A 27,605-nucleotide genomic window follows, 5' to 3' on the forward strand; every position below is an offset into this window, starting at 1 on the left:
ACAGAGAGTCTACCATTAATTGAATAAGTCCTGTCCTTATTTGTATTACCAATATATAATATCTCATCTTTTATCCAAATTAAGCTCCATCTGCCACTTCTTAGCCCATTGACCTAATTAATCAAGATCTTGCTGTAATCTTGCTCTTCACTGTCTACTACCACCAATTTTGGTGTCATCGGCAAACTTACTAAACATACCTCTTATGTTCTAATCCAAATCACTTATAACAATGACAAACAAAAGTGGACCCAGTATTGATTACTGAGGAATACCACTGGTCGTAGGTCTCCTGTACGAAACACAATCCTGAATTACCACCCTCTGTCGCCTCCCATAAAACTAATTTTGTAACCAATTGGCAAGCTCACCCTAAATCCCACGTGGTCTAACTTTGCTAGTTAATCTACCATGTAGAACCTTGTCAAAGGCTTTACTAAAGTCTAAGTAAACAACATCTACTGCTCTACCCTCATCAATCATTTTGATTACTTCATTAAAAAGCACAGTCAAGTTTGCGAGGAACAAGTTTCCTTCCACAAAACCATGTTGACTACCCATAATTAATCCTTGACTCTCCAAATGCATATAAATCCTACCTTTCAGAATCACCTCTAGCAGCTTATCCACTATTGATTTCAGACTCCCAGATTTCCAGTTTCCAGGCTTCTCCTTACAGTCTTTCTTAAACTATGGCACAACATTAGCCATCCTCCAGTCCTGCATACTTCACCCACAGATGATACAAATATTTTTGCTAGGAGCCCTGCAATTTCATCCCTAACTTCCCACGATATCCTGGGATACACTTGATCAGGTCCTGGAGATTTAGTTACCTTTGTTTTCAAAGATCTCCATGAATTCCTCTTCTGTAATGTGAACTATTTTCAAAACATCAATATCTATTTACCTGAATTTCCCTAGCCTCCATTTCTTTCTCAACAGTAAAAACTGAAGCACAATATTCATTTAATATCTCTCCTGAGATTCAACATAACGCCTATGTTATTTTCTCACTACAATTCTGATCTCTTCCTTCAATAAAATAGCTTCCTTTTCCTTCTTGCCTGTCCTTCTGAAACACTGGATTATTCAGTTCCCAAACCTGATCTCCCTGCAACCATGCCTCAGTAATCATCACTAAAATCATACCCATTCATCTTTATTTGGGCTGTTAACTCCACTTTATTTAGAATGTGTCTTGCATTCAGATACAAAGCCCTTAAGTTTGTTTATTATCAAATTTCTCTGTAGTCTTTTAATTCTTTGCAGTATGACATTTCATACATTTTCTCTTCCTTTCATTTTCCGGCAACAATCAGCCCATTCACTAACTTGCATTCTTACCTTGTCCTTCTAACTTTTTGATTTTCTAATGTTTCACACAGTTGAATCTTCTCCTCTTCCTTCTCCATTTTCTACCTACCTACCTACCTACCTACCTACTGTACCTCCCCACCACTTGCCCCCCACACCCCACTCCCCATCAGAACAATCTTTCTCCAATACTGGTGCCAAAGTCCCATAAATTCAGACCCATTTCCCCCAAAAGCAATATGTGAGCGATGCATTTACCTCTTTAATCTAATTGATCCTGTGGCAATTAACTTGTGACTTGGTTAGTAATTACAGTTCAGTATTCTTTCGGTTCTGCTTTTAATTTAGCTCTCAGTTGCTCATATTCCCTCACTCATAGTCACACCCTCCTGATCCTGACCACTGGCCAAAATCAACAGAGTTAATATAAGGAATGTGGCTGTCTTAAGATCCCAAAGTTCAGATAACTGTCCCCCTCCCTAATGTATCAGTGTTCAAAGCTCAGACTCCAGCTCATCAATTCTGAATCAGAGTTGCTCAAGCAATCAATATTTCCTACAGATGTACTCAATGAACCACAGTTAGGTTTACGAGTTCTCACATCATGCAGGAAAAGCATGTTACCTGGCCCAGAATCTCTTATTTAATTAGTTTTTATTTTTTTACTTTTTTAAAATTTCCTGCTAGTCATTGAATCCCTACAGTATGTAAAGAGATATTTGCCCCATTGAATCCATACCAACCCTCTAAAGAGTATCCCAAACAGACCCAACTCCCACCTTATCCCCATAAACCTGCTTTTAACATAGCTAATCCATCCAACCTGCATATCCCTGGACACTGAAAGGCAAGTTAGCATGGCGAATCCTCCCAACTCTATATCTTTGGATGTGGGAGGAAACTGGAGCAACCAGTGGAAATCCATGCAGACACTGGGAGATAATGCAAATTTTAAACCGACAGCCACGTAAGGCTGGAGTCAAACCTGGTGCTGTGAGACAACAATTGAGCAATTGTTCCTTACCAACCAATGGACTTGTGGTTTTCCAATTGTTTTCTCACCTTTATGATAATCTTCTCCCTCACAGCTCCCTTCCTGGATCCACCAACCTGTTGTTTTAACACTCCTGGTCCCCATCTCACTGTGCTGTTTTAACATTCTGGGTCCAACTCTCTCAGTGCTGTTTTAACTCGCATCGTCCACCTCTCTCTGTGCTGTTTAAGTCTCTGAACTTGCTCATCCTTCCCTGCTATTTTAACTCAGAGTACAGATCAGCTGCAGTTCTGTTCTTCAGCTGATTTTCTGGAATAGAATAATAAATTGTGTACATTTCTATGTTACCACTTGTTCTTTGTTCACTTAATCTATGTTCTCTATTTATTGACCCTGAGAAACCATCATTTTTCCTTGTATATGCATCAAAACACTTTGATCACCATTGTCAAATCCCTCTTTTACCCCCTTTCTGATCTATTTTAAAGAAAATGATCATAATATCCCTACTTCTGTATCTAAAGTACCACATTTCGCTAAATGTCCTCTCTACCATCTCTGAGATTTGTCATTCTTCCTAAAATTTGACTAAGGGACACGTATTCCTTCTTTGACCTAATCATTTTTGTAAATTAAATTTTAGTCTGAATTTGTTGCTTTTGTACACTATGCCCCTTTGTTAAAGTTAAGGCTTACATTTCAGTGCAGCATGGTGGCTCTGTGGTTAGTACCCTTTGGACAACTGTCTGCATGGAGTCTACACATTCTCCCTATGTCTACGTTGGTTTCCGCTGGGTGCTCTGGTTTCCTCCCATAGTCAAAAGATATGCAAGTTAGGCAGATTGGCTATGCTTAATTCCCCTTTGCATTCAGGGAGTTTAGTTGTGTTAGCCATGGACAAATGTAGGGTTACAGGGAAAGGGAAGGGTCTGGGTGGGATGCCCTTTGGAGGGTTGGCGTGGACTTGTTGGGCCAAATGGTCTGTTTCCACACTATATGGATTCTATTTTCTTTTATTAATTCACGGGATATTGCCCATCTCTAGTTACCTTGAGAAGGTGGTAGTTAGCTGCTTTCTTGAAGCACTGCAGTTCATTTTGTTGTAGGTACACTGACAATGACATTAGGGAGCGAGTTCCAGGATTTTGACCCAGTGACACTGAAAGAGTGGTAATATATTTCCAAGTGAGGATGGTGAGTAGCTTGGTAGATGTGGAATTCCCATATACGTACTGCCCTTGTCTTTTAGATGGCACTTGTTATGGGTTTGGAAAGTGCTGTCTGAGATGTCTTAGTGAATTTCTGCAGTGCAAATTGTAGATGAGTCAACGGTGGTGGAAATGAATATTTATGGACGTGCTGCCAATCGTTTTGGTTGCTTTGTCCCGGATGATGGCAAAGTTTCTTGTGTTGGAGCAGCAGTATTCCATCATATTCCTGACTTTTATGGTGCACAGGTTTTGGGGAATAATGTAAGTACCATGATTGGCGGTAAGTAGTATGGGCGGCACGGTGGCACAATGGGCGGCACGGTGGCACAGTGGTTAGCACTACTGCCTCACAGCGCTAGAGACCCGGGTTCAATTCCCGCCTCAGGCGACTGACTGTGTGGAGTTTGCACGTTCTCCCCGTGTCTGCGTGGGTTTCCTCTGGGTGCTCCGGTTTCCTCCCACAGTCCAAAGATGTGCAGGTCAGGTGAATTGGCCATGCTAAATTGCCCGTAGTGTTAGGTAAGGGGTAAATGTAGGGGAATGGGTGGGTTGCGCTTCGGCGGGGCGGTGTGGACTTGTTGAGCCGAAGGGCCTGTTTCCACACTGTAAGTAATCTAATCCAATCCAAATCTAATCTAGCATGCTCTTGTAGCCATAGAATTTATATGGCTAGTCCAGTTCAGTGTCTGATCAGTTATAATCCTATGATATTATTGGTGGGGAAATTCAATAATGATAGCATGAAGGTTAAATCTTCTTTTGTTAGAGATGGTCATATCTCATTACAACTATTCTAAACTGAATAATGTTGTGATCTCTGTGCAAATACGCTTCACTTCATTCCCCAGAATCAGATCCAATACCACTTTCTCTCTTGTTGATATGGAAACAAACTGATCTGGAATATTTTCCTTACTTACTTCAGAAAATATTTAGATCTGTTTTTAATCCCAACCTGATTGGGATAATTGAATCCTTTTACTACACGGTAGAACTCTCATTTGCATTGGTAAATTTCCCACATATCTATCTCCTTCCTGTTATTTTGCTTATAATATAGACAATAGACAATAGGTGCAGGAGTAGGCCATTCAGCCCTTCGAGCCTGCACCGCCATTCAATATAATCATGGCTGATCATTCCCAATCAGTATCCTGTTCCTGCCTTATCTCCATAATATACACTCAGGTGTGTGTGACTACCTCTGTAAATACTGTAGCCAAGAATATTAAATTCCCATTCCTCATCTTGTTTCAAATACATCTGCATTATTAACATTTCATAATACCATCTGACTATTTGCACCTGCAGATCATCAACCTTATTTACCAACCTGTACACCTTTTATGTACATGTACTTCAAGCACATCTTAGTCTCCTTTGCATTTCCTCCACCATTTATTTGAGTTATTGGTACTCTTTATTCTAACTATGTTTGCTATCATCTTCCCTTGATTGCTTTGCATCTCATTCTGAACGCTTCTTTGTGTTGCCCACTCCATCTTAAATTAGCTTAAAACTGTCTCTTTTGTCAGTTTGGCTGTTAGCTGATGTTGTCCAATAAATAAAATGATTTGTTTTGATTTTTTACTTTTAGATAAAGAAAACAGATTCACCACCACTGTCTCTCTATGGCCAGCTTCTGTGGCGTGAGTTTTTCTACACAGCAGCAACAAATAACCCATGCTTTGACAAAATGGAGGGAAATCCAATTTGTGTGCGCATACCTTGGGACAAGAATCCTGTTTCACTAGCTAAGTGGGCAGAGGGGAAAACTGGCTATCCATGGATTGACGCTATTATGACTCAGCTGCGTCAGGAAGGTTGGATCCACCATCTAGCCCGACATGCTGTAGCATGTTTCCTAACACGTGGAGACCTCTGGATCAGTTGGGAAGAAGGAATGAAGGTATTTCAGGCAGATAGTAGTGATGAATGGATAATTTCTGACTGGGAATTGGGAATGAAGAATGTAGTGTGATCATTGTTATTCCTGTTTCATGACATGGACTGAAATTCAGGCATTGCAGATGCAATTTAGATGTAGAAATCTAGTTGTTGGGCCCAATTTTCATTCCCTGGCCAGATTTGCAGAGGCAGGACAATTCCCAACTCTGCAAATACAACTTTTTAAAAATGGATGTCTGTTCTTCTGATCTTCAGTTTAGGGAGGCAAGCTTGATTGGGAGTCGGATCAAACAACTTAGCAAAAATCTAAGGCCGCTAGTTCTTGAGGTGGGCTAAGAGGAAAGCTTCCAATGGAGCTCTGGCATTGTTGTCAAAGTTAATAAAATAGAGATTAAAGCACAAAACATCTCTCATATTCACTTTCCCTCACCTCCACCCTATGCCTATCTCCCATATCCATGATCCCTCATACCCTTTGTGTTGCCATCTGACCCTTATATCAATTCTACTGTCCTGCCTGTCACTCTTTGCTCTTCCCTCCCTATGCTAACTCACGTAGTATCCACCATGGACAAAGCTGAGGCAGCATCCCGCCAACAGTATTTATGAAGAACACTGAATGACCTAAAGCTAATAGGTATTGTGTGTAGATGCCTAGTAGCAGCTCTGAAGTGCTAGATTTGTATAAATACAGAAATTAGGCAAAACAAAGCCAGAGTGATATTAATGAGGGATTTTAAAGTTAACATACATTGGGAGAGGCAGAGAAACACCTATTAGAAAGGTAGTGAATTTCTGAACTATGCAACAGGATGCAACAGGAAGACAACAATATTGGATTCAGTGACAAGCCGGATTTTTTAGTGCATGGTCATTTATCAAATAGTGACCATATCATGATCAAGTTCAATGTAGTGTTTCAATATGAAAAGCATGAATCAGCTGCTAGAGTTTTAGATTTGGATAAGGCCACCTTTAATGAGATAAAGCCAAGACTATTCGCAATAATCTGGGAAAATCTGCTAATGGCTAAAACAGCTGAAGAACACTAAAGAATGTTTAAATAAACATTTAACATAATACAGAACAAGTGTATACACCTTAGAGGGAAAAGCTCCACTTCACCAAAAAAAAACGCCATGGACAAAGAAAGTGATAAAGGACAGCATAAAACTAACATAAACAGCTTACAAAAACAGGTGGTGGAAGCAGGTTCCACACAAATTGTCAAAGGTAATTAGACAAGAAAATTTGCAACAGCAAACAGCAAATTTTTAGGATTATGAGAAAAGAAATCTGGGATATCTTCTTAAACTGGATAGCTGCTTTCAAAAGATCCATCTCAAGCCAATTGGCTCCTTTGCTTGTTCTACTTACCAGAGGTTTCCAACAAAGAAGATGCTGCCTGTATTATCTATTAGAAGTGTTACACCTATTTTGTATTAATCTTCCCATTTCTACATTTATTAGAAAAATTGCCTAAGTCTAACTGTAATTACTCTTCCCTGATGGTGGTGCTGTGGCATTATGCTCGATGTATTCCAGCTCTTTCAATATTGCAGAGTAAGATCATCTTGTTTCCAAAACTGCTCTAAGTTTTTCTATGTAACCATAGGAACAAATTTACTGGATTGGATTACTATAATTATAGCTGTCCAATCCTGGTCCAGTTATTCCCTACCTTCAATTAGCTTTATCCTGAAGAAAGACTCGCTAAGGGCTCTCTCTCTACCTAAGCTCCATCCCCACCTATCGTTTCCTCCCCCACCTGATGATCTTTAGCATATATACCAATATTTTCCTAGCTACAATCAGCTCTGAAGAAGTGCCACTGGACCCGAAATGTTGACTCTGCTTTCTGTCCACATATACTGACAGATCTGCTGAGTTTTTCGAGAAATTTCTGTTTTTGTTTCTGATTTCAAGCATTCACATTTCTTTGGCTTTTTGTTTAGTGAAATTCTTATCCTGGTTTTCAAATCACTCCAATTTCACATCTACAAACTTCCAAGAGACCTGTGCTCATCTAAGTTTGGCCTCTTAACCATCTCTAATTTTAAAGCTCCATCGTTGTTAGCTGCATCTTTAGTTCACTTGGCACCAAGTTCTGGAACTACCACCTAACAACACCATGGCCTCACTTCACAGTCTTATATTTTTGGGGGTATGCTACCTTAGCTGCATACAGGGTGAAATCTCTAGTTTTCATTCTTTGTTTTGTAATACTCCTGGGAAGCATTTTAGATCATGTTGTGATATGAAAGGCATGATATAACAGTTGGTGTTGCAGCATCTCCACTCCCTCAACATTCTTCCTATGTTGTAGAACCCAAAATTGGACACAATACTTAACTGCAACTGCACTATGATTTTATACATTCAGTGCAAGTAATATTTCATCTTAAACATTTTAGCCATAAATCACAACATTTAGTTTGTGGTTATGGAAAAAGAGAGGTTCCTGAAGAAGGGCTTATGCCCGAAACGTCGATTCTCCTGCTCCTCGGATGCTGCCTGATCTGCTGCGCTTTTCCAGCAACACATTTTTCAGTTATGGAAAAAGAGACCAATACATGAAACTTCAAACCACACTGATATTGAACTCCCTGGTCAGGTCCATACTGCGATAGTCTGAACGTAGTCTGGAGGCCACTTGGAATCAGTCGGTTCCGTAGGCTGATGCTGAGGAAGGAGATGTGGCTGTAGTAACAGATCTGTTTCAGGACATGGCTGGACATTCATCAAGTCATTCCTGATGAAGAGCTTATGCTTGAAACATCAACTCTCCTGCTCTTCAGATGCTGCCTGACTGGCTGTGTTTTTTTTGCAACACACTTTTTGATTCTGATCTCCAGCATCTGCAGCCCTCACTTTCTCCCGAAATTGAACTCCACCTGGCACATTTTATCCAGTACACCATCTGGTTCATATTTATTTGCAGCATCCTTTGCTCTTCAATTATTTACTGTATCTCATTTTATTATCAAGTTGTAGTGGAAATTCACATTACATAATTCTTAAGTGGATAGTCTGAAGATAAGACCTCCTGAGTTGACAGAAGTTTCTATTTGTATGGGAATACTGAACTAAGACTATTTTCAGTTTTTTTTGCCATGTGTTTAAGCCTTCAAATAACATTAATAGTCTGTAGTTGTGTTGAGTGTATGCTGACTCAGTAGGATACGTATACAATCCCAACCTTATAAAGAACTCTTACATTTATGTGACCAATGCAATACAGAGATCCAAAACAAACATATTCTTTTGGATAAATAACTGAAGGAACTGCAGATGCCTGAAATAAGAAATAAATGCAGAAATTGCCAGAAAATCTCAACATGTCTGGCACCAAACTTAACATTTTGGGTCCAGTGATCCTTCTTCAGAATTGATTGTTGCCAGGTAAAGGTTGGTAAATAAGCTCAAGGTCAGGTGTGGGAGGGAAAGGAGTAAATAATAGGTGGAGATGAAGCCCAGAAAGAAAGAAAAACACTTGGGAAGATAAAAACAATGGGTTTCGGTCAGCCTGGTAGAGTGAATAGCTGTTAATAGGACAATTTGTGACAGACAGTGGATTGTTTGTGGTAGTAGCCCATGCCCAAGTACAAGTGTGTAGCAGCTGGTGTAAGTACATGGGAAATGGTGCTTAAGCTCTAAAATTGTTGAACTCAATATTGAATTAGAAGGCTGCAGAGTTCCCAAGCGGAAAATGAGGTGCTTTTCTTCCACCTATACTGAGCTTTGGAGGACAGCAGCAAGCCTGAGACAGATGTTGGCCAGGGAACAGTGGTGGGTTGAAATGGCAGGCAACAGGAAGCTTAGGGTCATTTTGCAGACAGAATGTGGGTGTTCTACTATGCAGTCATTCAGTTTGCATTTTATCTACCCAATCTGGTGGAGACTAATTGTGAGCAGTGAATACAGTAGACTAGATTGAGTAAAGTGCAGTTAAAGTGCTCCTTCATCTGGAAGGTGTGTCTTGGGCCTTGAATAATGAGGAAAGAGGAAATAAACATGCAGGTGTTAGACCTTCTGGTGATTACATGGGAAGTGGAGCAGCCACAATCAAAGGATCATTAGCTGCTAAAATAACACAACAAATGCCAATATCGCATCACTAAGTCACCTTTTATTTACAAGTGGAGAGTCCTTGACACTAGTGCAACTCCGTCAAAGCCAGCTCTCAGAGCGAATAGGGTGCCTGAGAGTCGTGTTTTTTTTAAAATTTTATTAACAAGTACAATTTACAAACAGTTAACAATGAATGATAGTTTACAAGAAACAGCAATTTACTGGAGAAAGGGGCGGCAAAGCCAGACCCCCAAATCCCACTGTACAACGAGATCACAAGGAAAAGAGGACAAATCTCAAATCACACCTTATCATATCAAAGAGGAAACAGTAGTCACAATCCCATACAGACAGTCCGATAAACTAAACAATAACATTTTTTGTATCACAGACACTCCTGGCAACCAGCAAACCATCTGTCCCAGTTTCAGGCCACTCAAAGGCAGCCTGCCCCTCTATCCCTTCCAGCTCTCTCTGTCTGCCTCATGCCCCTTCTGGCTCTCAGTCCACCCTGACACACCCTGTGGCCAGCACAGTGGCACAATGGTTAGCACTGCTGCCTCACAGCGCCAGAGACCCGGGTTCCATTCCCACCTCAGGCGACTGACTGTGTGGAGTTTGCACGTTCTCCCCGTGTCTGCATGGTTTCCTCCCACAGTCCAAAGATGTGCAGGTCAGGTGAATTGGCCATGCTTAAATTGCCCGTAGTGTTAGGTAAGGGGTAAATGTAGGGGTATGGGTGGGTTGCGCTTCGGCGGGTCGGTGTGGACTTGTTGGGCCGAAGGGCCTGTTTCCACAGTGTAATGTAATGTGATCTAATCTAACCTTCGGCCACCTCTAGGACAGCCCATCCTGTTTTCCTACCTCCCTCCCAGCACAACAGTGATAAGGACAGCCTATCCACCTTCTGGCTTTCCTAACTACCCTTCCACACCTTCCAGCCACCTCTAGAATGGCCTCCTCCTATTCCTGAAGAAGGGCTAATGCCCGAAACGTCGATTCTCCTGTTCCCTAGATGCTGCCTGACCTGCTGCGCTTTTCCAGCAACACATTTCCATCTCTGATCTCCAGCATCTGCAGACCTCACTTTCTCCTCCGGTATCTTCTCAGGGTAACAGTACTGAGGAGGTCTACCTGCCTTCTGGCTCTCTGTCCATCCCTATGAACCATCTGACTCTCACTCACACCAATGCACCACCCAGCCCATGAATTACCCTGACACACCTTCTGGCCACCTCTAGGCCAGACTGTCACCTTCCCTGGGACGACGGCACACAGAGCAGCCTGCAAACCTTCCGGATTTCGGCTTGCCCCTATGCACCTTCTGGTTCTCGGCCACTCCAACGCACCTTCCAGCCACCTCTAGGACAGCCCACCCCGATTACCCCTTCTCGGGATGACAGCACTCTGAACAGCCTTCCCACCTTCCAACTTTCTGGGCAACCAACATCGTGGTGGTCTATCCACCTCAGGCAGCCTACCCACCCTCCAGCTCTCGGGGTGACAGCTTTCAGGATGACCTATGAGTCTCCCAGCTCACAGTAAGGTCTGCCAGACCCAGGGACACACAAACACAGTGCAGGTGATAAACCCAACAAGCAACAAGACAGAGTCCCTTCTGGTACACAGAGTCTATTAGCATAAACAGTCTCTTCAGAATGCAGAATCCATTCCCAGAAACAGAGTCTAGTCCAGTGTACAGAGTGCATTGTCAGAGATAGAGTCTACAACCAAAGGCAGAGTCCACTCTTGAAGGCAGCAAATGCATACTCCACAGCACGCACACACGTGTCCAGTTTCCATAGAGGTCTGGTGTATCCAGAGAGAACCAGGTCCAAGCATAAGAATACAGTTCATTGTAAAAGGTGCAGTTAACTCAAAGGGGATGGTCCACTCAACAGGCAGAGGCAGATGCATCAAATGCTCACCTCCCAGCACACACACAGGTGTTCAATCTTTACAAAGGCCTCGCCGACCCAGAGAAACAGTTCATCTGGAAAGGTACATAATCTCACAGGCCCTCAGTCCAAACACCAAAAAGTGAAAACAAGTGCGAAAAAGAAAGAAAACCAAAGTGCAAGGGCTGCCACAAAATCAGCATTATTCTTTTCTCAAAATAAAAGAAGAGTAACACATGCTGTAATTAGCCAGTGAAACAACAGTTCCTTAATGAGAACTGAAATACACTTAAAACACATTAACTGTATAGCTCAGGTAATTTATAAATCAGTCCTCAATAAAAAGGAATACCAGTTAACAAACTGGCTGTGTAAATCAGCCAGTTCAGGAACAGCTGCCCCCCAAAACAGAAACCACCAACAGCAACATTACTGGCTGTGTGATCAATCAGCTCAGAGTCAGTCCCCTGACACAAATGGAAAGTCTTTGACACTGATCCAGCTCCCTCAAAGCCAGCTCTCAGAGCCGAATAGGGTGTCTGAGAATCCTGTTTTTTTTAATTAAACAGTACAAAATACAGTTGACAATAAACAGAAAACAGCAGTTCACAAAATACCACTATATAGCAGGGAAGGGGCAGAAAAGCCAAAAGCCAAACCCCAAACCCCACTGTTCAACCAGTTTTCAGGGAAATGAGGACGCAGCTCAACTCCCACTTCCAGTCATAGCTAACAGTAACAGACACAGACAAGACAGTCCAATCAAATAAGAAACAGTGCATAGAACACAGACCCACACTAGCTATAAAAAAATCCTGACACCTATCCACACCACATACTGATCAGACTGCCCATGACTAGCCTTCCTGCAGGACAGTCTTTGTCCTTCCAGTCTCCGGTCAGTCTGCATACTGACCAGACTACCCTGGGCCGCTTTTCGTACAAGCTGGCTGCCAGCCTTCCAGTCTTCGGCCACCCTGCATACTGACTGACCCTCCCCAGCCCACTTTCCTCCAACACAGTCATCAGCCACTGCTCCCAGTCCCTCTGCATACTAACCAAATCACCTCCAACCTGCTTTCCTACAGATGGGCTGTCGGCCTTCCAGCACCCAGCCACCCCGCATACTGATTGACCCTTTCCCCTGGCCAGTGTTCCTACGGACTGGCCATCGGCTGTCTGGCTCCCAGCCTCCCTGCTTACTGACTGGTCCTCCTGCACTCGACCTTCCTACGGGCTGCCATTAGCTGCCTGGCTCAGAATCCCCGCTTACTGACCGGCCTGCCCAATATTGACTTTCCTGCGAGGACACTATCAGCTGCCTGGCCCTGCCCGCCCCACATACAGACAGGGTCCTCCTGGCCCACTTTCCTCCAGGCTGGTCATCGACCTTCAGGCCCCCAGCCAACTCGCATACTGGCTGCCCCTCCCCGACCAGCTTTCCTATGGGCATGTTTTCGATTGCCTAGCCCCTAGCCAATCTGTGAACTAACAGACCAACCCCAGCCTGCTTTCCCCCAGGCTAGTCATCGATCCTCCAGCTCCCAGTTGCCCCATGTACTGACTAGCCCATTCTGGCCTGCACTCAAACACCAATTAATAACAAAACACATACAGTAACAGAATTCACAAAATCCTCACAATACAGTTTCCAGTACTCAGGCAGAGTCCACGCCCGAAGGCAGAGTCCATGCCACACACGCAGTTGTGCAATCTCCACAGAGGCCTGGTGCATCCAAAGGGCTAGGCCCACTCACAGGAACACAGTACATTGTAAAGGTGCAGTTAACTCACAGGGGTTTGGTTCACTCCGAAGGCAGAGACCACTCCAGGATGCAGCGATTGCTCACCTCCCAGCTCACACACCTATCCCTACAGGAACAGGTCATCTGGAAAGGTGTATTTTTTTACAAGGACTCAGTTCAAACACCAAAAAAGTGAAAACACATGCAAAAAAAAAGAAAACCAAAACATGCAAAAAAACAAAGAAAACCAGAGTACAAGGACTAAACCTTGCCACAAAATCATAGGCCTGTCTTTTTTTGTTGCTCCTTCTGGGGTGATTTAACACCGGGTCAAATTCTTCCACCTCTGTCTTTGATTTGAGTGGCATGTATCGCATTGTAGCTCACCTCCTGTGCCTGGACCATCTCAGAAGAATTTCATTCTCTTTAAGCAGCAAACGTGCAAGGCGGTGATATCACAGATTCTGAGGTATCTTGGACACTTGGCGGAGAGCAAGGACTAATGGCTTCTGGAACAGGTGGAAGGGCAGTCGGACACGCTTTATTTCTGCACTGTTTGCATGATTGCAGCTTTGATATAGTCCATGTACTTGTTCAGGACTATCGTACCTACCTGACCTGACCTTGCATGGATCATGCCTCTTACCACACAGGGCCATTCCTGTGGTTCAAACACCAAACTAAAACCCCTGAAGTAAACTGTCTCTCCCACTTATTGGAATCTTGTGTCCAGCATTAGAGTTCCTGACATAGGCGGATGACACCCCCAGCTGGCAGTCTCATATATTGGTACAAATATTTGAGACTATTAACTGTAGCATCCTTCTTGGAAATCTTCATTGAACTACAATTGCAAGTATACATGACCCCTGCCAACTTTGCATATAAATCTTCTATGCGAGGAATTGGTTATTTATCCAGCTGCAAAAAGCAGTTTACCATTTATTTAATATTTCCACAAAGGCAAACTATTCTATTGGGCTTCATAATTTGTACAATTGCTACTGCCTATTCTGCAAACTGCACTGGTTTGATGATTCCTTCACTTTGCAGCCTTCTGATTGCTGCCTCCTGCTTTTGCCCATAAGGAAAGTGACATTGGGCAGACCTTGCAAAATTGTCGACTTCCTATCAACATGCAAGGTGACCTTGGCTCCTTTGATGGTTCCTGAACCTTCTTGAGAAACCTCTGGGTATTAATTGGGACTTCACTCAGACAGCTATTTTCTAATGAAAACTGTTGAGGTGAATCAAGGTGAATCTTTCTCAACCAATTTTTCCCCACCAAGTTTGGGTTTGAGCCTTTTACTACATTCAGTAGTAACTGAATCAGCTGTTTCTTACAAGAGATCAGGACTGAAATTGTACCTTTAATCCGTAAAGGTTCACCTGTAAATGTTCTCAGTCTAGCCAACTTAAACGTTTGAGTCCAGAGCAGATTTTGTTAAAGACTAGTTCTGCAATGCCTAAAACAGACACGCTGGTAGTGAACTCCATTAGATCCAGGTGACCATTTAACAAGATGTTTATTTTCATTGGTTCTGATTTGGATCTTGCTAAGCAATTTAACTCTTTCAAACTACATTTCGGCAGACTTTGCAGGGTGTGCACTCTCCTGGATACCAGCCTATGAATTCTTTTACTCAATTTAGGTCTAGTAGGACTCTTGCTGTCTCAAGTCCACATATCGGCAGGAACTACAATGGCTTGTCTGCCTGGTTCCTGAAGAAATTTTTAACCATTTGATGGAGGGTTGGCTTTTTTTTTAAGTTTTGCTCTGGGTTTTGCTGACCTAGAGTCCCTCAATTCAGGATATGTCATGAGTGAGGCTATGCAATTACTTTCACTCAAGTGGTCTTCCCCAAGCTCAATTAGACTTGTGAGGGTTGTCCACTTCCATTGGAATACCCTGCAACTCATGTACTCCACATGCCGCATTTTCCAATGGTAAAGCTAGTCGTGGTGCCTGTTTGAAATCTGGTTTGACTTCAGCTAGTAGGCACTTTTGCGTGGTTACATCATTGATCCCATATACCAAACAGTTTCTCAGCATCTCATTAAGGATTAAACCAAAGTGACACGCCTCTGCCAGTCGTCTTAACCTGGTCAAAAATCCCAATATGTATTCTCCTAGTTCTCGAATTGCTGAGTAAAGCCAATAGTGTCTCAGAGTTAGGGGAGGCTTGGAGTCATAATATTACTGAACTAAATCCATCAATTCTTGAAAGATTTTAGTATATGGTGCCCCAGGGAAAGTTAGGCTCCTAATAACCAAAAAAGCTGCAAGTCCGCAAGCTGTCAGGAAAGTTACTTGTTGCTTTTTCATCCCCCAATATCATTTGCTTGGATTCGTTTCACATACTGGGCCCAGTCCTTGGCAGGATCGAACAAGTCAAGCTTCCCAAATAATGGCATGATCCCAGAAATGCTTACCCAAACTAAAATAACTCCACAGAGCCTGGTTTCACACCACCAACTCACCCTTTATTTACATGTGGTAAATCCTTGATACTGATCCAGCTCCCTCAGAGTGAACAGAACCTCTGACACTTTTTATATCTATCAGCCGGGGCTCCCTAAATGGAGCTGTTATTCTGGTCCAATCAGAGAAATCTTATTCTATGAAATCCACCTGGCTGACCTTGTTACAATCGCTACAGATGATCGGGGATTGGAGACCTCACAGTACTGTATCCTGTGCAATGCATAGGACTGAACATAGTGCTGTTTCCCTTTTAAACATATCCTTGTATCAGTGGGTTTTGTAGCCTCCCTACACATTAGTGCTACCCTTGTGAACTAGAAGGAAACAATGTATAAGAAGAAGGATTAGGTGTGAGGATACCATCGTTTTCCATAGCTCAGCTTCATTGTTGGCCACTCATGGCCACTCCAGTGATGACCACTATAGTATCCCCAAGACTAAACATGTTGGTGAATCTGATAAGTTGAATAGTTGGCAGAGTGCACCGAGGCTAGAGAGAGAAATCACAAGGAGCAATTTTTTTACAGGGGGTGGTTCACATGTGAAATGACCTTCCTGTGGAAATGGTGGTTGTGGTTACAATTACAACATATAAAAGACATTTAGATAAGTACATGGATAGGAAAGATTTGGAGGGATATGGTCCAGGACTAGGTAGGTGGGATTAGTTTAGGATTGGGATTATATTCGGCATGGACTGGTTGGACTAAAGGATCTGTTTCTGTGCTGTATGACTCGACGACTCTATGACTGTACAACCCTCCCACTCTGATGTCAAGACACTTACCCTGCCCTCTCCAAGTGTGGTTGCAGCCATTTTCTACCCCATTGTTCACTTTTAAATTCTAGTATGATGGAAGGTGACAATGAGTGCTCCTTGGTCAGTGGTTTCCAACCTCCACCTGTACATGTCAGTGAGCCCTCAAACCCCTTCTTGGTAGCCCTTGCAGTAAACTTCACAGGTTTTGAAACTTTCTTGTCCCTGCCAAACCATTTTTATATGATCATGCAACTGCCCATTTTACCGCCTTTCCCCACCCAACCACACCCCCACTCCTGTTGAGTCAGGGTGTTCCTGATCATGGACAGATTGTTTCATTCTCCCCACCCCCCACCACTTGACCCATCCCATCCATGCTTTTAGTATGCTGTCTTTACAATTGTTATACACCCCCAACCTACAGCTCCAATCTTGAAGAATAGCTAGTAAAATCTCCTTCCCATGGTGGCAGTCCCCTTGTCTCTCTAATCCCTCCCTTGCTCCTCAGCCACTCCATCCCTCTCGGTTTCCCTGTAGTCTCGTGGGTGAACCCTTCAAATTCACCCCCTAATCAGACAATGTGAATATGAAATGCCCACTCCTTGAAAATTGGCTCTACATTTTCCCAATTGCATGAACACCTCATCTCCCTAACTGCAGCATTTCAATGCTAATTGCCAGTGTGTCCTGCACTACAAGTGTTTTGCTCCTGATCAGTCTCAGTGTCTGTCGGAAGGGTGCCATGATGTTCGTGAGAGAATGGCAAATCCGAAGTCCATGAACGAGGGATACATATAACTAGTGTCAGTAGACCTGCTGTTTGGCCCTAAGCAACATGGAGATCCTTCTGAGCAAATGGCAATCTGAAGTCGCCAGGTCCCTGCTCTGATTTCTATACTGACTTTTTTGGTGTTTTTGATAAAATAGGAAGCTAAATATTAATGAGGTAGTTTAGGTCATTAGCAGGGTTTTTAACAAGCTATAATTCCCCTTAATTGGCAGCTCTCCATGCAACTTAGCAAAAGCATAAATGTTGGCATGTGATAATTTCGACTTAAGTCTCGCTGGAATTCTTGTCTAATTCTACCATAAATCTCACCATAGCCCATGTTGCTTAGAACGCATGAGATTTGTCTGCAGTCCTCAGACTTAAAGCTTTAGTAATGAGAGCATGACCTGGAAGGTGGTCAGGATGAAGACAGAAATGGTTTTAATAGGAGCAACGACATCAAAGCTGGAAGTTGGTAGCTGCAGAAATGTTATGACAAAGATTAAAAATTGCATGGTTAGGATTATTTTATTTTACAATTGCAAATTATATTGCTATTTTAGTGTTGGCTGAGAGCTAAGTATTAGCCAAGATGCCTATTTTTCAAATAGTATGTATCTTTCATGTCCAGAGCCTTTATTTAATATTCTGCCCAAAAGATGGCACCATTTGATAGCATTTACTCACTACTACACTGAAGTATGTCTTGATTATTTAAAAGTCTGGAGTTGGACTTGAACCAACAACCTTTTGATTCTTGTGATGAACAATGTGTGATTTATATCAATTTTAGCTTTTGGATTCAAACTAATGGTACATGGATGATGATTCCTTTAATGAAGGCTGTAACATAAGGTGAGAATCTTCTGAATGTGTCAAATACCAAGGCAAGCTCCCTGGAGTGTACCTGGAAGATTGTAGGTATTGGGGGGTTTATGACAAGGGTGTAAATATTTAAAGGCATTAATTTGCTTTTAGTTTAGAATAACCTCAGATTGATTTTTAACTTAAGAAAAAAAATCCAAAGATTGAAAGTTTTTAGGCTAGAGTTTGGAGGAGGTCTCCTTGGAAGTCAGAAGCAAATATAGTTTATCCCCTAAAATGTATATGACAGTTTGGGGAAGCTCTGTTATCTTGATTTAAAGGTTTAGGTTGTGACACTTCCACAACCAGGAGTGTTTGAATTAGAAGTCTTAAAAGTAGTAAAAGACTTGAGAAAGTCTCTAAGCTTTCAGTTTTGTGCATATTCATATAAGAAGATTTCACTGTTCTCAGAATAGAACTAGGATGAATTGGTTGAGTCAAACTTAGAGATTTGATATAGAAGAACAATTTAAATCTGGAGAGTAGTCTTACACACAGCAAAGTCTCATCTATTCCCTCATCCCATCAGTTTACAGCTATTTGAATCCAGATAAATTATATATCTATATCATAAATCTATATTTTATTTTCCTTTTGTGTAATAATCTTACATTTTTATTGTAAAAGGAAATCTGCATCATGGTATGCCTCTGTTTCAGTGAATTGTGTGCATGTGTTTTTCATGATCTATCAAGCCAGTTCTTTATTCCGGGATCTGTTTTTCCCAGTCATAACACACTGGTCAGAGTGCTACTGTTAAGTCAAAGTTGAGGCTGTTGGTGCTCAGGTTATATATTATTAAAGAACCTTAGCTACATGTATTATCCTTTTTATCTTCAGGTTTATTTAACATTTAAAAAAAACTGGATTTTGAATATTCAAAACTACATCCCAACCCATTGTTTATCTTGACATTATTTTTGTCATTGCAGGTGTTTGAAGAGCTGCTTTTAGATGCTGATTGGAGTGTAAATGCTGGCAGTTGGATGTGGCTATCATGCAGCTCCTTCTTTCAGCAGTTCTTTCACTGTTATTGTCCTGTCGGCTTTGGTCGCAGAACAGATCTCAATGGTGACTATGTCAGGTAAATGCCTATCTGACTTATTTTTGCTTTGCTTGATACTTTTAATTAAGTACACTAACATAAGTAAAGCATTTTAGGGCTTGTATTTACATTTTATTGAACTATTTGAGATGAGTGAGTAATGCTAAAGATATTTAGAAATTTATGGTTGTAGACTTTTCTTGGAAACATGCATTTTATCCATGTTTTGAAAGGTTTTTTAACCGTTCAGTGTTAGATGTTTGACAGGTGAGATAACAAACTGCAAGGTATCTTTAAGTTCTTACTATTCAGTTTGAAAGTTCATTACATCTATCAATTCCAAGGCACCAGAGACATTTGAAATGGTTAATGAAATCGCTGATCATAAATGGTTTAGAAGGAACAGTTTCAGAAAGTGGGCACAATTCACAGATGTCAAAATTCTCTGTGAAGAGTAAATAAAATTATTCTGAAATAATTCACTCATCTGTTATACAACTACTCATTTCAAACCTATTTCCTTCTCATCACTCCCACAAAACTGTGTAATGGGGTGATGCTGCGCTGAATTACATCCTTTATTAGTTGAAGAGTGCAGAGTAACTCTGAGTAGTGAGACTGGTTAAGAAACATCTTTAACTTAACTGAACTGCTCATGTTGAGGTTTTGAATGCCAGTGCTGATTAGGGCACTGGCATTCATGCTTCATGCTTTCTCTCATGATCCTTGGAACGTTGATAGGACTAAGATACCATTACTGAGTGCACGGTGGGTGTTTACAAGGGAGCAGTGGCAAATAGATGCACAACTTATTTAGTTTTGATCTCTTTTGTATATCTCTTCACATAGTCTCATACAATGTCTACCCATGTATACTTGGGAGAGTTCTGTAATTATAGTAATGGAATGTAGAAGAGGCCTTTTGGCCCATCAGGTCTATGCTGAAATATCTACCCTATATTTCACTGTCCATAACATAGCCTTGAATGTTATGACGTTTCAAGTGCTCATCCTCATACTTCTATATTTGCATTCAGATGATTTATATAAATGACAATGAAGGAGGACCCAGAACCGATCCCTGTGGAACACCACTGATGACAGGCTCCAGTCCGAAAAGCAATCTTCTAACTCCACACTTGTTCCTGCCGTTAAGCAAATTATGTATCCAGTTAACAAGCTCACCCTGAATCCCATGTAACCTAACTTTCCTAAACAATCTACCATGCAGAACCTTGTCAAAGGCTTTACTAAAGTCCAAGTAAATAACATCTACTGCTCTGCTCTCATCAATCTTTTAGATATCTCTTCAAAAAACTCAAAAAGAGTCAGGAGTAGCTTTATTTGTCATTTCTACCATTTACAAGTGAGTCAGTAAGAGTAAGACAGCGTGCCTGCAGGACCAACATGATTAGATTCCCTACAGTGTGGGAACAGGCCCTTCGGCCCAACAAGTCCACATCGACCCTCCGAAGAATAACGCACCCGACCCATTTCCTTCTGACTAATGGACCTAACACTATGGGCAATTTAGCATGGCCAATACACCTGACCTGCACATCTTTTGGATTGTGGGAGGAAACCAGAGGACCCGGAGGAAACCCATGCAGACACGGGGGGAATGTGCAAACTCCACACAGACAGTTACCCAAGGCTGGGATTAAACCCAGGTCCCTGGTACTGTAAGGCAGCAGCGCTAACCACTGAGCCACCGTGCAAGGATGCTACATGGATAATACAAACTGCATGATCGTTCACAGGGCAGCACGAAGTGCATAGGAAGTGCACAGTAATTCCTGACAGATCAAGACAATAGACAGAGTGGTGTACAACTTACAGTGTAGTAAAAGACTGATAATTAATAAAACATTTCTCTAGCAACAATTCAAAGTCATGCAAAGAATTTCAGATGGAATAGAGTCTGATCGTACAATGTTAAGGAGCCTAATGGCTCAGGGAAGGAACTGTTGCACAGTTTGGCCGTGAGAGAACGAATGCTCCGATATCTTCTGCCAGATGGCAGGAGGGAAAAGAGTTTGAGTGATGGATATGTGTGATCTTCCACAATGCTCATCACCTTTTGAATGCAGTATGTGGAGTAAATGTCTGTAATAGAAGGAAGAGAGACCCCGATGATCCTCTCAGCTGTGCTCACTATTTGTTATAAGGTCTTACAATCTGAGACGGTGCAGTTCCCAAACCATGCAGTGATGCAACAGCTCAGGGGACTCTCAATGAACCCTCTGTAGAATGTGGTGAGGTTGGGGTTTGAGAGGTGGGCTTTCCTCAACCTACGCAGAAAGTAGAGACGCTGCTGGGCTTTCTTGGCTGTGAAGCTGGTGTTGGGGGACCAGGTGAGATTCTGTGCCAGGAGGACGCCCAGAAATTTGGTGCTCTTTGTGATCTCCACGGGGGAGCCATCGATGTCCAGTGGAGAGTGGTCGATTCGTTCCGTTCTGAAGTCAACAAATATCTCTTTCATTTTGTCTGCTTTTCAGAGACAGGTTGTTGGCTCTGCCCCTGTGCATTAGCCGCTGTACCTCCTCTCTGTATTCCTGCTAATGAAACCTACTACAGTCGTGTCATCAACAAACTTAATGATATGATTCGAGCTGTGCATCGCTGCACAGTCGTGTGTCAGCTGAGTGAACAGCAGTGGATTGAGCACACAACCATGGGGGGACCCCCGTGCTCAGTGTGATGGTGTTGAAGATGCTGTTCCCAATCCAGGCTGACTGAGATCTCCCAATCAAGAAGTCCAGGATCCAGTTACAGAGGGAGGTATTTAGGCCCAGCAGACTCAGCTTTCCAATCAGGTGCTGAGGAATGATAGTGTTGAATGCAGAACAGTCTATGAACAGTAGTCTCCCAAACAGGTTTGTGAAACACGAGTTTCCTTACAGAAAGCCATATTGATTATTCCTAATCAATTTTTGCTTCTAAATGTTTATAAATCCTATCTTTCAGAAACGCCTCCAACATCTTAACCTGCAACCGAAGTCAGACTCATAGGTCTATAGTTCCCCAATTTCTCCTTACAACCTTTGTTAAACAAAGGGACAACATTAGCCACACTCCAGTTATCAGGCATCTCCCCCATAGTTATAGCTGATGCAAATATTTCTACAAGGGGTCTCACAATTTCCTGCCTTACTTCCCACAGCATTCTGGAATACACTAGATCAGGTCCAGGAGATTTATCTACCTTTATTTCTCTAAGATCTCCAGTACTTCATCTTCTGTAATGTGAACTGTTTTTAAAACATCAATATTTACTTCCCTGAATTCTGTAGCCTCCATTTCTTCTTCCACTGTAACAGCTGATGTGAAATATTCATTTACTATCTCTCCCATCTCCGGGGATTCAACACAAAGTCAACCTTTTTTGTACTCCAAGCAGCCCTACCCTCTCTCAATCTTTTTGGGGTATGCTTAAGCTTATCTGCCAATCCGATCTCATATCGCCGAGGAGAAAGCAAGTCTGAATGTAGTGTGGAGTCCTGATGAAGAGTTTATGCCCGAAACATTGATTCTCCTGCTCCTCAGATGCTTCCTGACCTGCTGTGCTTTTTCAGCACCCACTCTCGACTCTGATCTCCAGCAAATGCAGTCCTCACTTTCTCCTATCTCATGTCTCCTCTTTGCTGTCCTGATTTCTTTCTTAAGAATGCGCCAGTACCCTTCTTATTGATTAAGAAATTCAGTTGAATTCAGTTCTTGATATATAATATAAAGTTCTCTTTCCTTCTTGACTAGAGCCGCAGTATCTTTATTCATGCATTGTTCCTTAGTCTTACCAACCTTGCCCTTCACTCTAACAGAAACATAATGCCTCTGAACTCTTGACATCACATTTTTGAATACTGCCCACTTATCAGGTGTCTTTTTACCGGTGAATAGTCTACTTCAGTCAACTTTTGAGTAGAACTATAGAATCATAGAATCCCTACAGTGTGGAAACAGGCCCTTCAGCCCAAGTCCACACCGACCCTCTGAAGAGTAATCCACCCAGACCTATTCCCTACTGCTCTACATTTACCACAGGCTAATGCACCTAACCTATGCATCCCTAAACACTATGGACAATTTAGCATGGCCAATTCACCTAACCTGCACATCTTTGGATTGTGTGCGGAAATCGGAGCACCCAGAGGAAACCTATACAGACACGGGGAGAATGTGTGTGCTCCACATAGACAGTTGTCTGAGGCCGGAATTAAACCCAGGTCTGGCACTGTGAGAGAACAGAGCTAACCATTGAGCCACTGTGCCGTCTCATTCTTGTCTCATACAATTAAAATTTGCCTTACTCAAATTTATTTTTTTAAAACTTTACAGAAGGCCTATGTTTTTCCATAAACGTTTTAAAACTAATAGAATTATGATTGTTAGACCCAAAGTGTTCCCCACTTTCATTTCAGTCACTTGCCCTGCCTTATTTCAATTTTTGTTATTATTATTACATTTTTCCACAAGTCCAAGCAAAGCTTCCTGTCCTTTACCTTAAAATTATGCCTCCTTATGCCGGAGGACTGGAGGGTTGCTCATGTTGTCCCCCAGTACAAGAAGGGTAATAGGGATGTTCCAGGTAACTACAGACCAGTGAACCTGTTGTTGGTGGTGGGAAAGTTGCTGGAGAAGGTACTGAGCGATAGGATCTATTTATATTTAGAAAAGAATGGGCTTATCAGTGATAAGCAACATGGTTTTGTGCAGGGGAGATCGTGCCTTACCAACTTAATGGAGTTCTTCAAGGAAGTGACCAAGTTGATAGATGAAGGAAGGGCTGTTGATGTCATATACATGGAATTTAGTAAAGCATTTGATAAGGTTTCCCATGGGAGACTAATGGAGAAAGTGAAGTCATATGGTGTGCAGGGCGTTCTAGCTAGGTGGATAAAGAACTGGTTGAGCAGCAGGAGACAGAGTAGTGGTAGTTGAAGGGTGTTTCTCGAAATGGAGAAAGGTGACCAGTGGTGTTCCACAGGGATCGGTGCTGGGGCCACTGTTGTTTGTAATATACATAAATGATTTGGAAGAGGGCACAGTTGGTATGATCAGCAAGTTTGCAGATGACACGCAGATTGGTGGAGTGGCAGAAAGCATAAGGGACTGTCAGAGAATACAGGAGGATATAGATAGACTGGAGAGTGGGCGGAAAAGTGGCAGATAGATTTCAGTCCGGACAAATGTGAGGTGGTGCATTTCGACAAGACTAATTCTAGAATGAATTATACAATGAAGGAAAGAGCCTTGGGAAAAGTAGATGGGCAGAGAGATCTGGGAGTGCAGGTCCATTGTACCCTGAAGGTTGCTGCACAGATGGATAGAGTGGTCAAGAAGGCATACAGTATGCTTGCCTTCATTGGATGGGGTATCGAGTATAAGAGCTGGCAAGTCATGTTAACATTGTACAGACATTGGTTCAGCCGCATTTAGAATACTGTGTACAGTTCTGGTCGCCACATTACCAAAAGGATGTGGACGCTTTGGAGGGGGTGCAGAGAAGGCTTACGAGGATGTTGCCTGGTATGGAAGATGCTAGCTATGAAGAAAGGTTGAGTAGGTTAGAAGAAAGGAGATTGAGGGGGGACCTGATTGAGGTTTATAAAATCATGAAGGGTATAGACAGGGTGGATAGACAAGCTTTTTCCCAGTGTGAAGGATTCAATAATGAGAGGTCACGCTTTCAAGGTGAGAGGTGGAAAGTTTAAGGGGGATACATGCGGCAAGTACTTCAGACAGAGAGTGGTGGACATTTGGAACGCGTTGCCAGCAGAGGTGGTAGAGGCAGGCATGGTAGATTCATTTAAGATCTGTCTGGATAAATGCATGATTAGGTGGGGAGTAGAAGGATACAGATGCTTAGGAATTGACCGACAGGTTTAGACAGTACATTTGGATCAGTTCAGGCTTGGAAGGCTGAAGGGTCTGTTCCTGGGCTGTAAATTTTGTTTGATCTTTGTTCTTTGATCTTTGTTCTTATTATTGGCCCTTCAACTAAGAAGGAAAGCTGCTTCATATCCACCCTGTACATTTTGCTCAAACTCATGTACAACTCAGTCAGGTGACCCCTCAGCCTTCTCTGCTCCAAAGAAAACAACCTAAGTCTATCCAGCCTTTCTTCATAACTGAAATTCTCCATCCCAGGCAACATCCTGGTGAATCCCCTCCAGTGTTATCACATCCTTCCTATAGTGACCAGAACTGCGCACACTATGCCAGCTGTGGAGAACCAAGGTTTTGTACATTTCTACAATAACTTTCTTGTTCTGAGAAATGATGCCTCAACTGATATAGGCAAGTGTCCCATATGCCTTTTTAACTACCTTATTAACCTGTCCTTTAGGTGGTATTATGTGGACAAGCACCCTTAGGTCTGTCAGTTCCTCAGAGTTTCCTAGTCTACTGCCATTCATTGAGTACTCCTTGTCCTGTTATTTCTTACAAAATGTATCACCTCACACTGACCAGGGTTAAATGCTATCTAGCATTCATCTGCCCATCCCATCCTTATCTTCCTGTAACTCAAGTCTTCTTCCTCAGTATTATCTGGTCAATCTTCGTGTCATCTGCAAACATTGCTCCCATAGAATAATACAATCCCTACTGTGCAGAAAGTGGCCATTCATCCCATCAAGCCTTAACTGACCCTCCGAAGACAATCCTACCCAGGTCAGATCAGAAAAGAAGCTAAACAAGTAAAAAATGAGACCTGAGGGGAGCAGAGAATACGCTGAAAGCAAACTATGTTCTGTGATAATAGGCTTGATGTTGGGTGAAAATGGGTGGGCTGTGCTAAAAATATCCCATATCATTACATAGTGTGAGGGTGGGTAAAAATCTTGGAAGGATGGAATCCAGCTCTAAAGTTACTGAATTTGATATTGAATCCCAACTACTCCAAGATGTCCAGATAGAAAATGAGATGTTATTTTTCAAGCTTGCACTGAGGCTCACTGGAAAACTGCATCAGGCCTTGTGACAGAAATATTGGAGGGGAACATGATGGTGTGTTGAAGTGGCAAGCGTTTGAATGCTCTGGATCATTTTTTATGGACAGAACATAGGTGCTCTGCAAAGCAGTCACCCAGTCTGCATTTCGATTCCCAAGTTAGAGGAGATCACACTGTGAATATTCAGTATGGTCTACTGCATTTGCTGAAGTACAGTTAAATCACTGTTTCACCCAGAAGGTATGTTTGGGGTTTTGGATGGTGAGGAGATAGGAAGTAAATGGGGAGGCATTACACCTTATGTGATTACTTGGAAGGGTGCCATGGAGGTATGAGGAGATGATGGGAATAGAGGAGGAGTACCCAAGAGAGAATGGTCCCTGAGGACTGTTGACAAGGGGAAGGGAAATTTGTCTGGTCGTGGTATGCCGTTGGAGGTGATGGAAATAGTGGCTTACAATTCTTTGGTTGCGGAGGCTGGCGGGGTAGTAAATGAGGTCCAAGGGGACACTATCACTGTTGTGGGAGGGAATAGAAAGGGTGAGGGTAGAAGTGTGGGATATGGGCTGGACATGGCTAAGGACGCTGTCAACCCTGGTAGTGAGGAATCCTCATTTAAGGAAAAAGATGCAATAAAAATGAAAAACTGGGAGAATAGCATGGAGTCCTAACAGGAGGCAGGGTGTGAGAATTCATTTAGGATTATAGTTGAGGTAACCATGGGAGTTTGTGCAGTTGTATTGATTTCAGTGGCCAGCCTGTCCCAAGAATCACCAGAATGTTACTGGCATTAAAAGGTTTCAGTTAGTTTTTCCAGTTCTTCCTAAGCTTGTAGCTATAATATAGTCAATTAAATGGGAATTTGACTGACATTTTTGGGATTTTGAAAAAAATGATAGGAGAAATAATGATTTTTTTTCTCTGCTGGTGGCTGTGACTGGTCAAAAGAAATATAAATTTTAAACCAAGCTTAGCCATTCAGAAAATAACTAAAATCAAAAAATACTGGAGATCACAGTAGGTCAGACAGCATCCATGGAGAAAGAGCAAGCTAACATTTTGAGTCTAGATGACTCCATCAGAGCTGAAGGGAAGTGTGGAGGGGACAGCATTTATGCTGTAGTTGAGGGAATGGAGTGGAGATGGTGGGTGTAGGGTGCTGATGGAGAAAAGATGTTGATAGTTCAGACCAAGTGATCGGAATGTGAGAATGATCACAGAAGAGTCATTTAAGACTTAACATTTGCTTGCTGTCTCTCCATGAATGCTGTTTGACCTGCTTTTTGGGCGGCACGGTAGCACAGTGGTTAGCACTGCTGCTTCACAGCGCCAGAGACCTGGGTTCAATTCCCGCCTCAGGCGACTCTCTGTGTGGAGTTTGCACATTCTCCCCGTGTCTGCGTGGGTTTCCTCCGGGTGCTCCGGTTTCCTCCCACAATCCAAAAATGTGCAGGGGTTAGGTGAATTGGCCATGCTAAATTGCCCGTAGTGTTAGGTGAAGGGGTAAATGTAGGAGAGTGGGTCTGGGTGGGTTGCGCTTCGGCGGGTCGGTGTGGACTTGTTGGGCCAAAGGGCCTGTTTC

The 27,605-nt window shown here is 42.5% G+C and overlaps 1 protein-coding gene across 1 annotated transcript in view; it reads left to right on the top strand.

Annotated features, from left to right (window-relative positions):
• LOC122563330 (cryptochrome-1-like) overlaps nucleotides 1–27,605 on the top strand; it is a 97,032-nt gene that overhangs the window by 36,492 nt on the left and 32,935 nt on the right. The window contains exons 7-8 of the mRNA XM_043717068.2: nucleotides 5,120–5,431; nucleotides 18,955–19,106. Of these exons, the coding sequence (XP_043573003.2) occupies nucleotides 5,120–5,431; nucleotides 18,955–19,106 (464 nt within the window). The remainder of the gene's footprint in view (nucleotides 1–5,119; nucleotides 5,432–18,954; nucleotides 19,107–27,605) is intronic.

This window comes from Chiloscyllium plagiosum, unplaced genomic scaffold (genome assembly GCF_037043375.1).
Source record: "Chiloscyllium plagiosum isolate Xiang-an unplaced genomic scaffold, Cpla_swu_hap1 HiC_scaffold_26, whole genome shotgun sequence".
NCBI classification, from domain to species: domain Eukaryota; kingdom Metazoa; phylum Chordata; class Chondrichthyes; order Orectolobiformes; family Hemiscylliidae; genus Chiloscyllium; species Chiloscyllium plagiosum.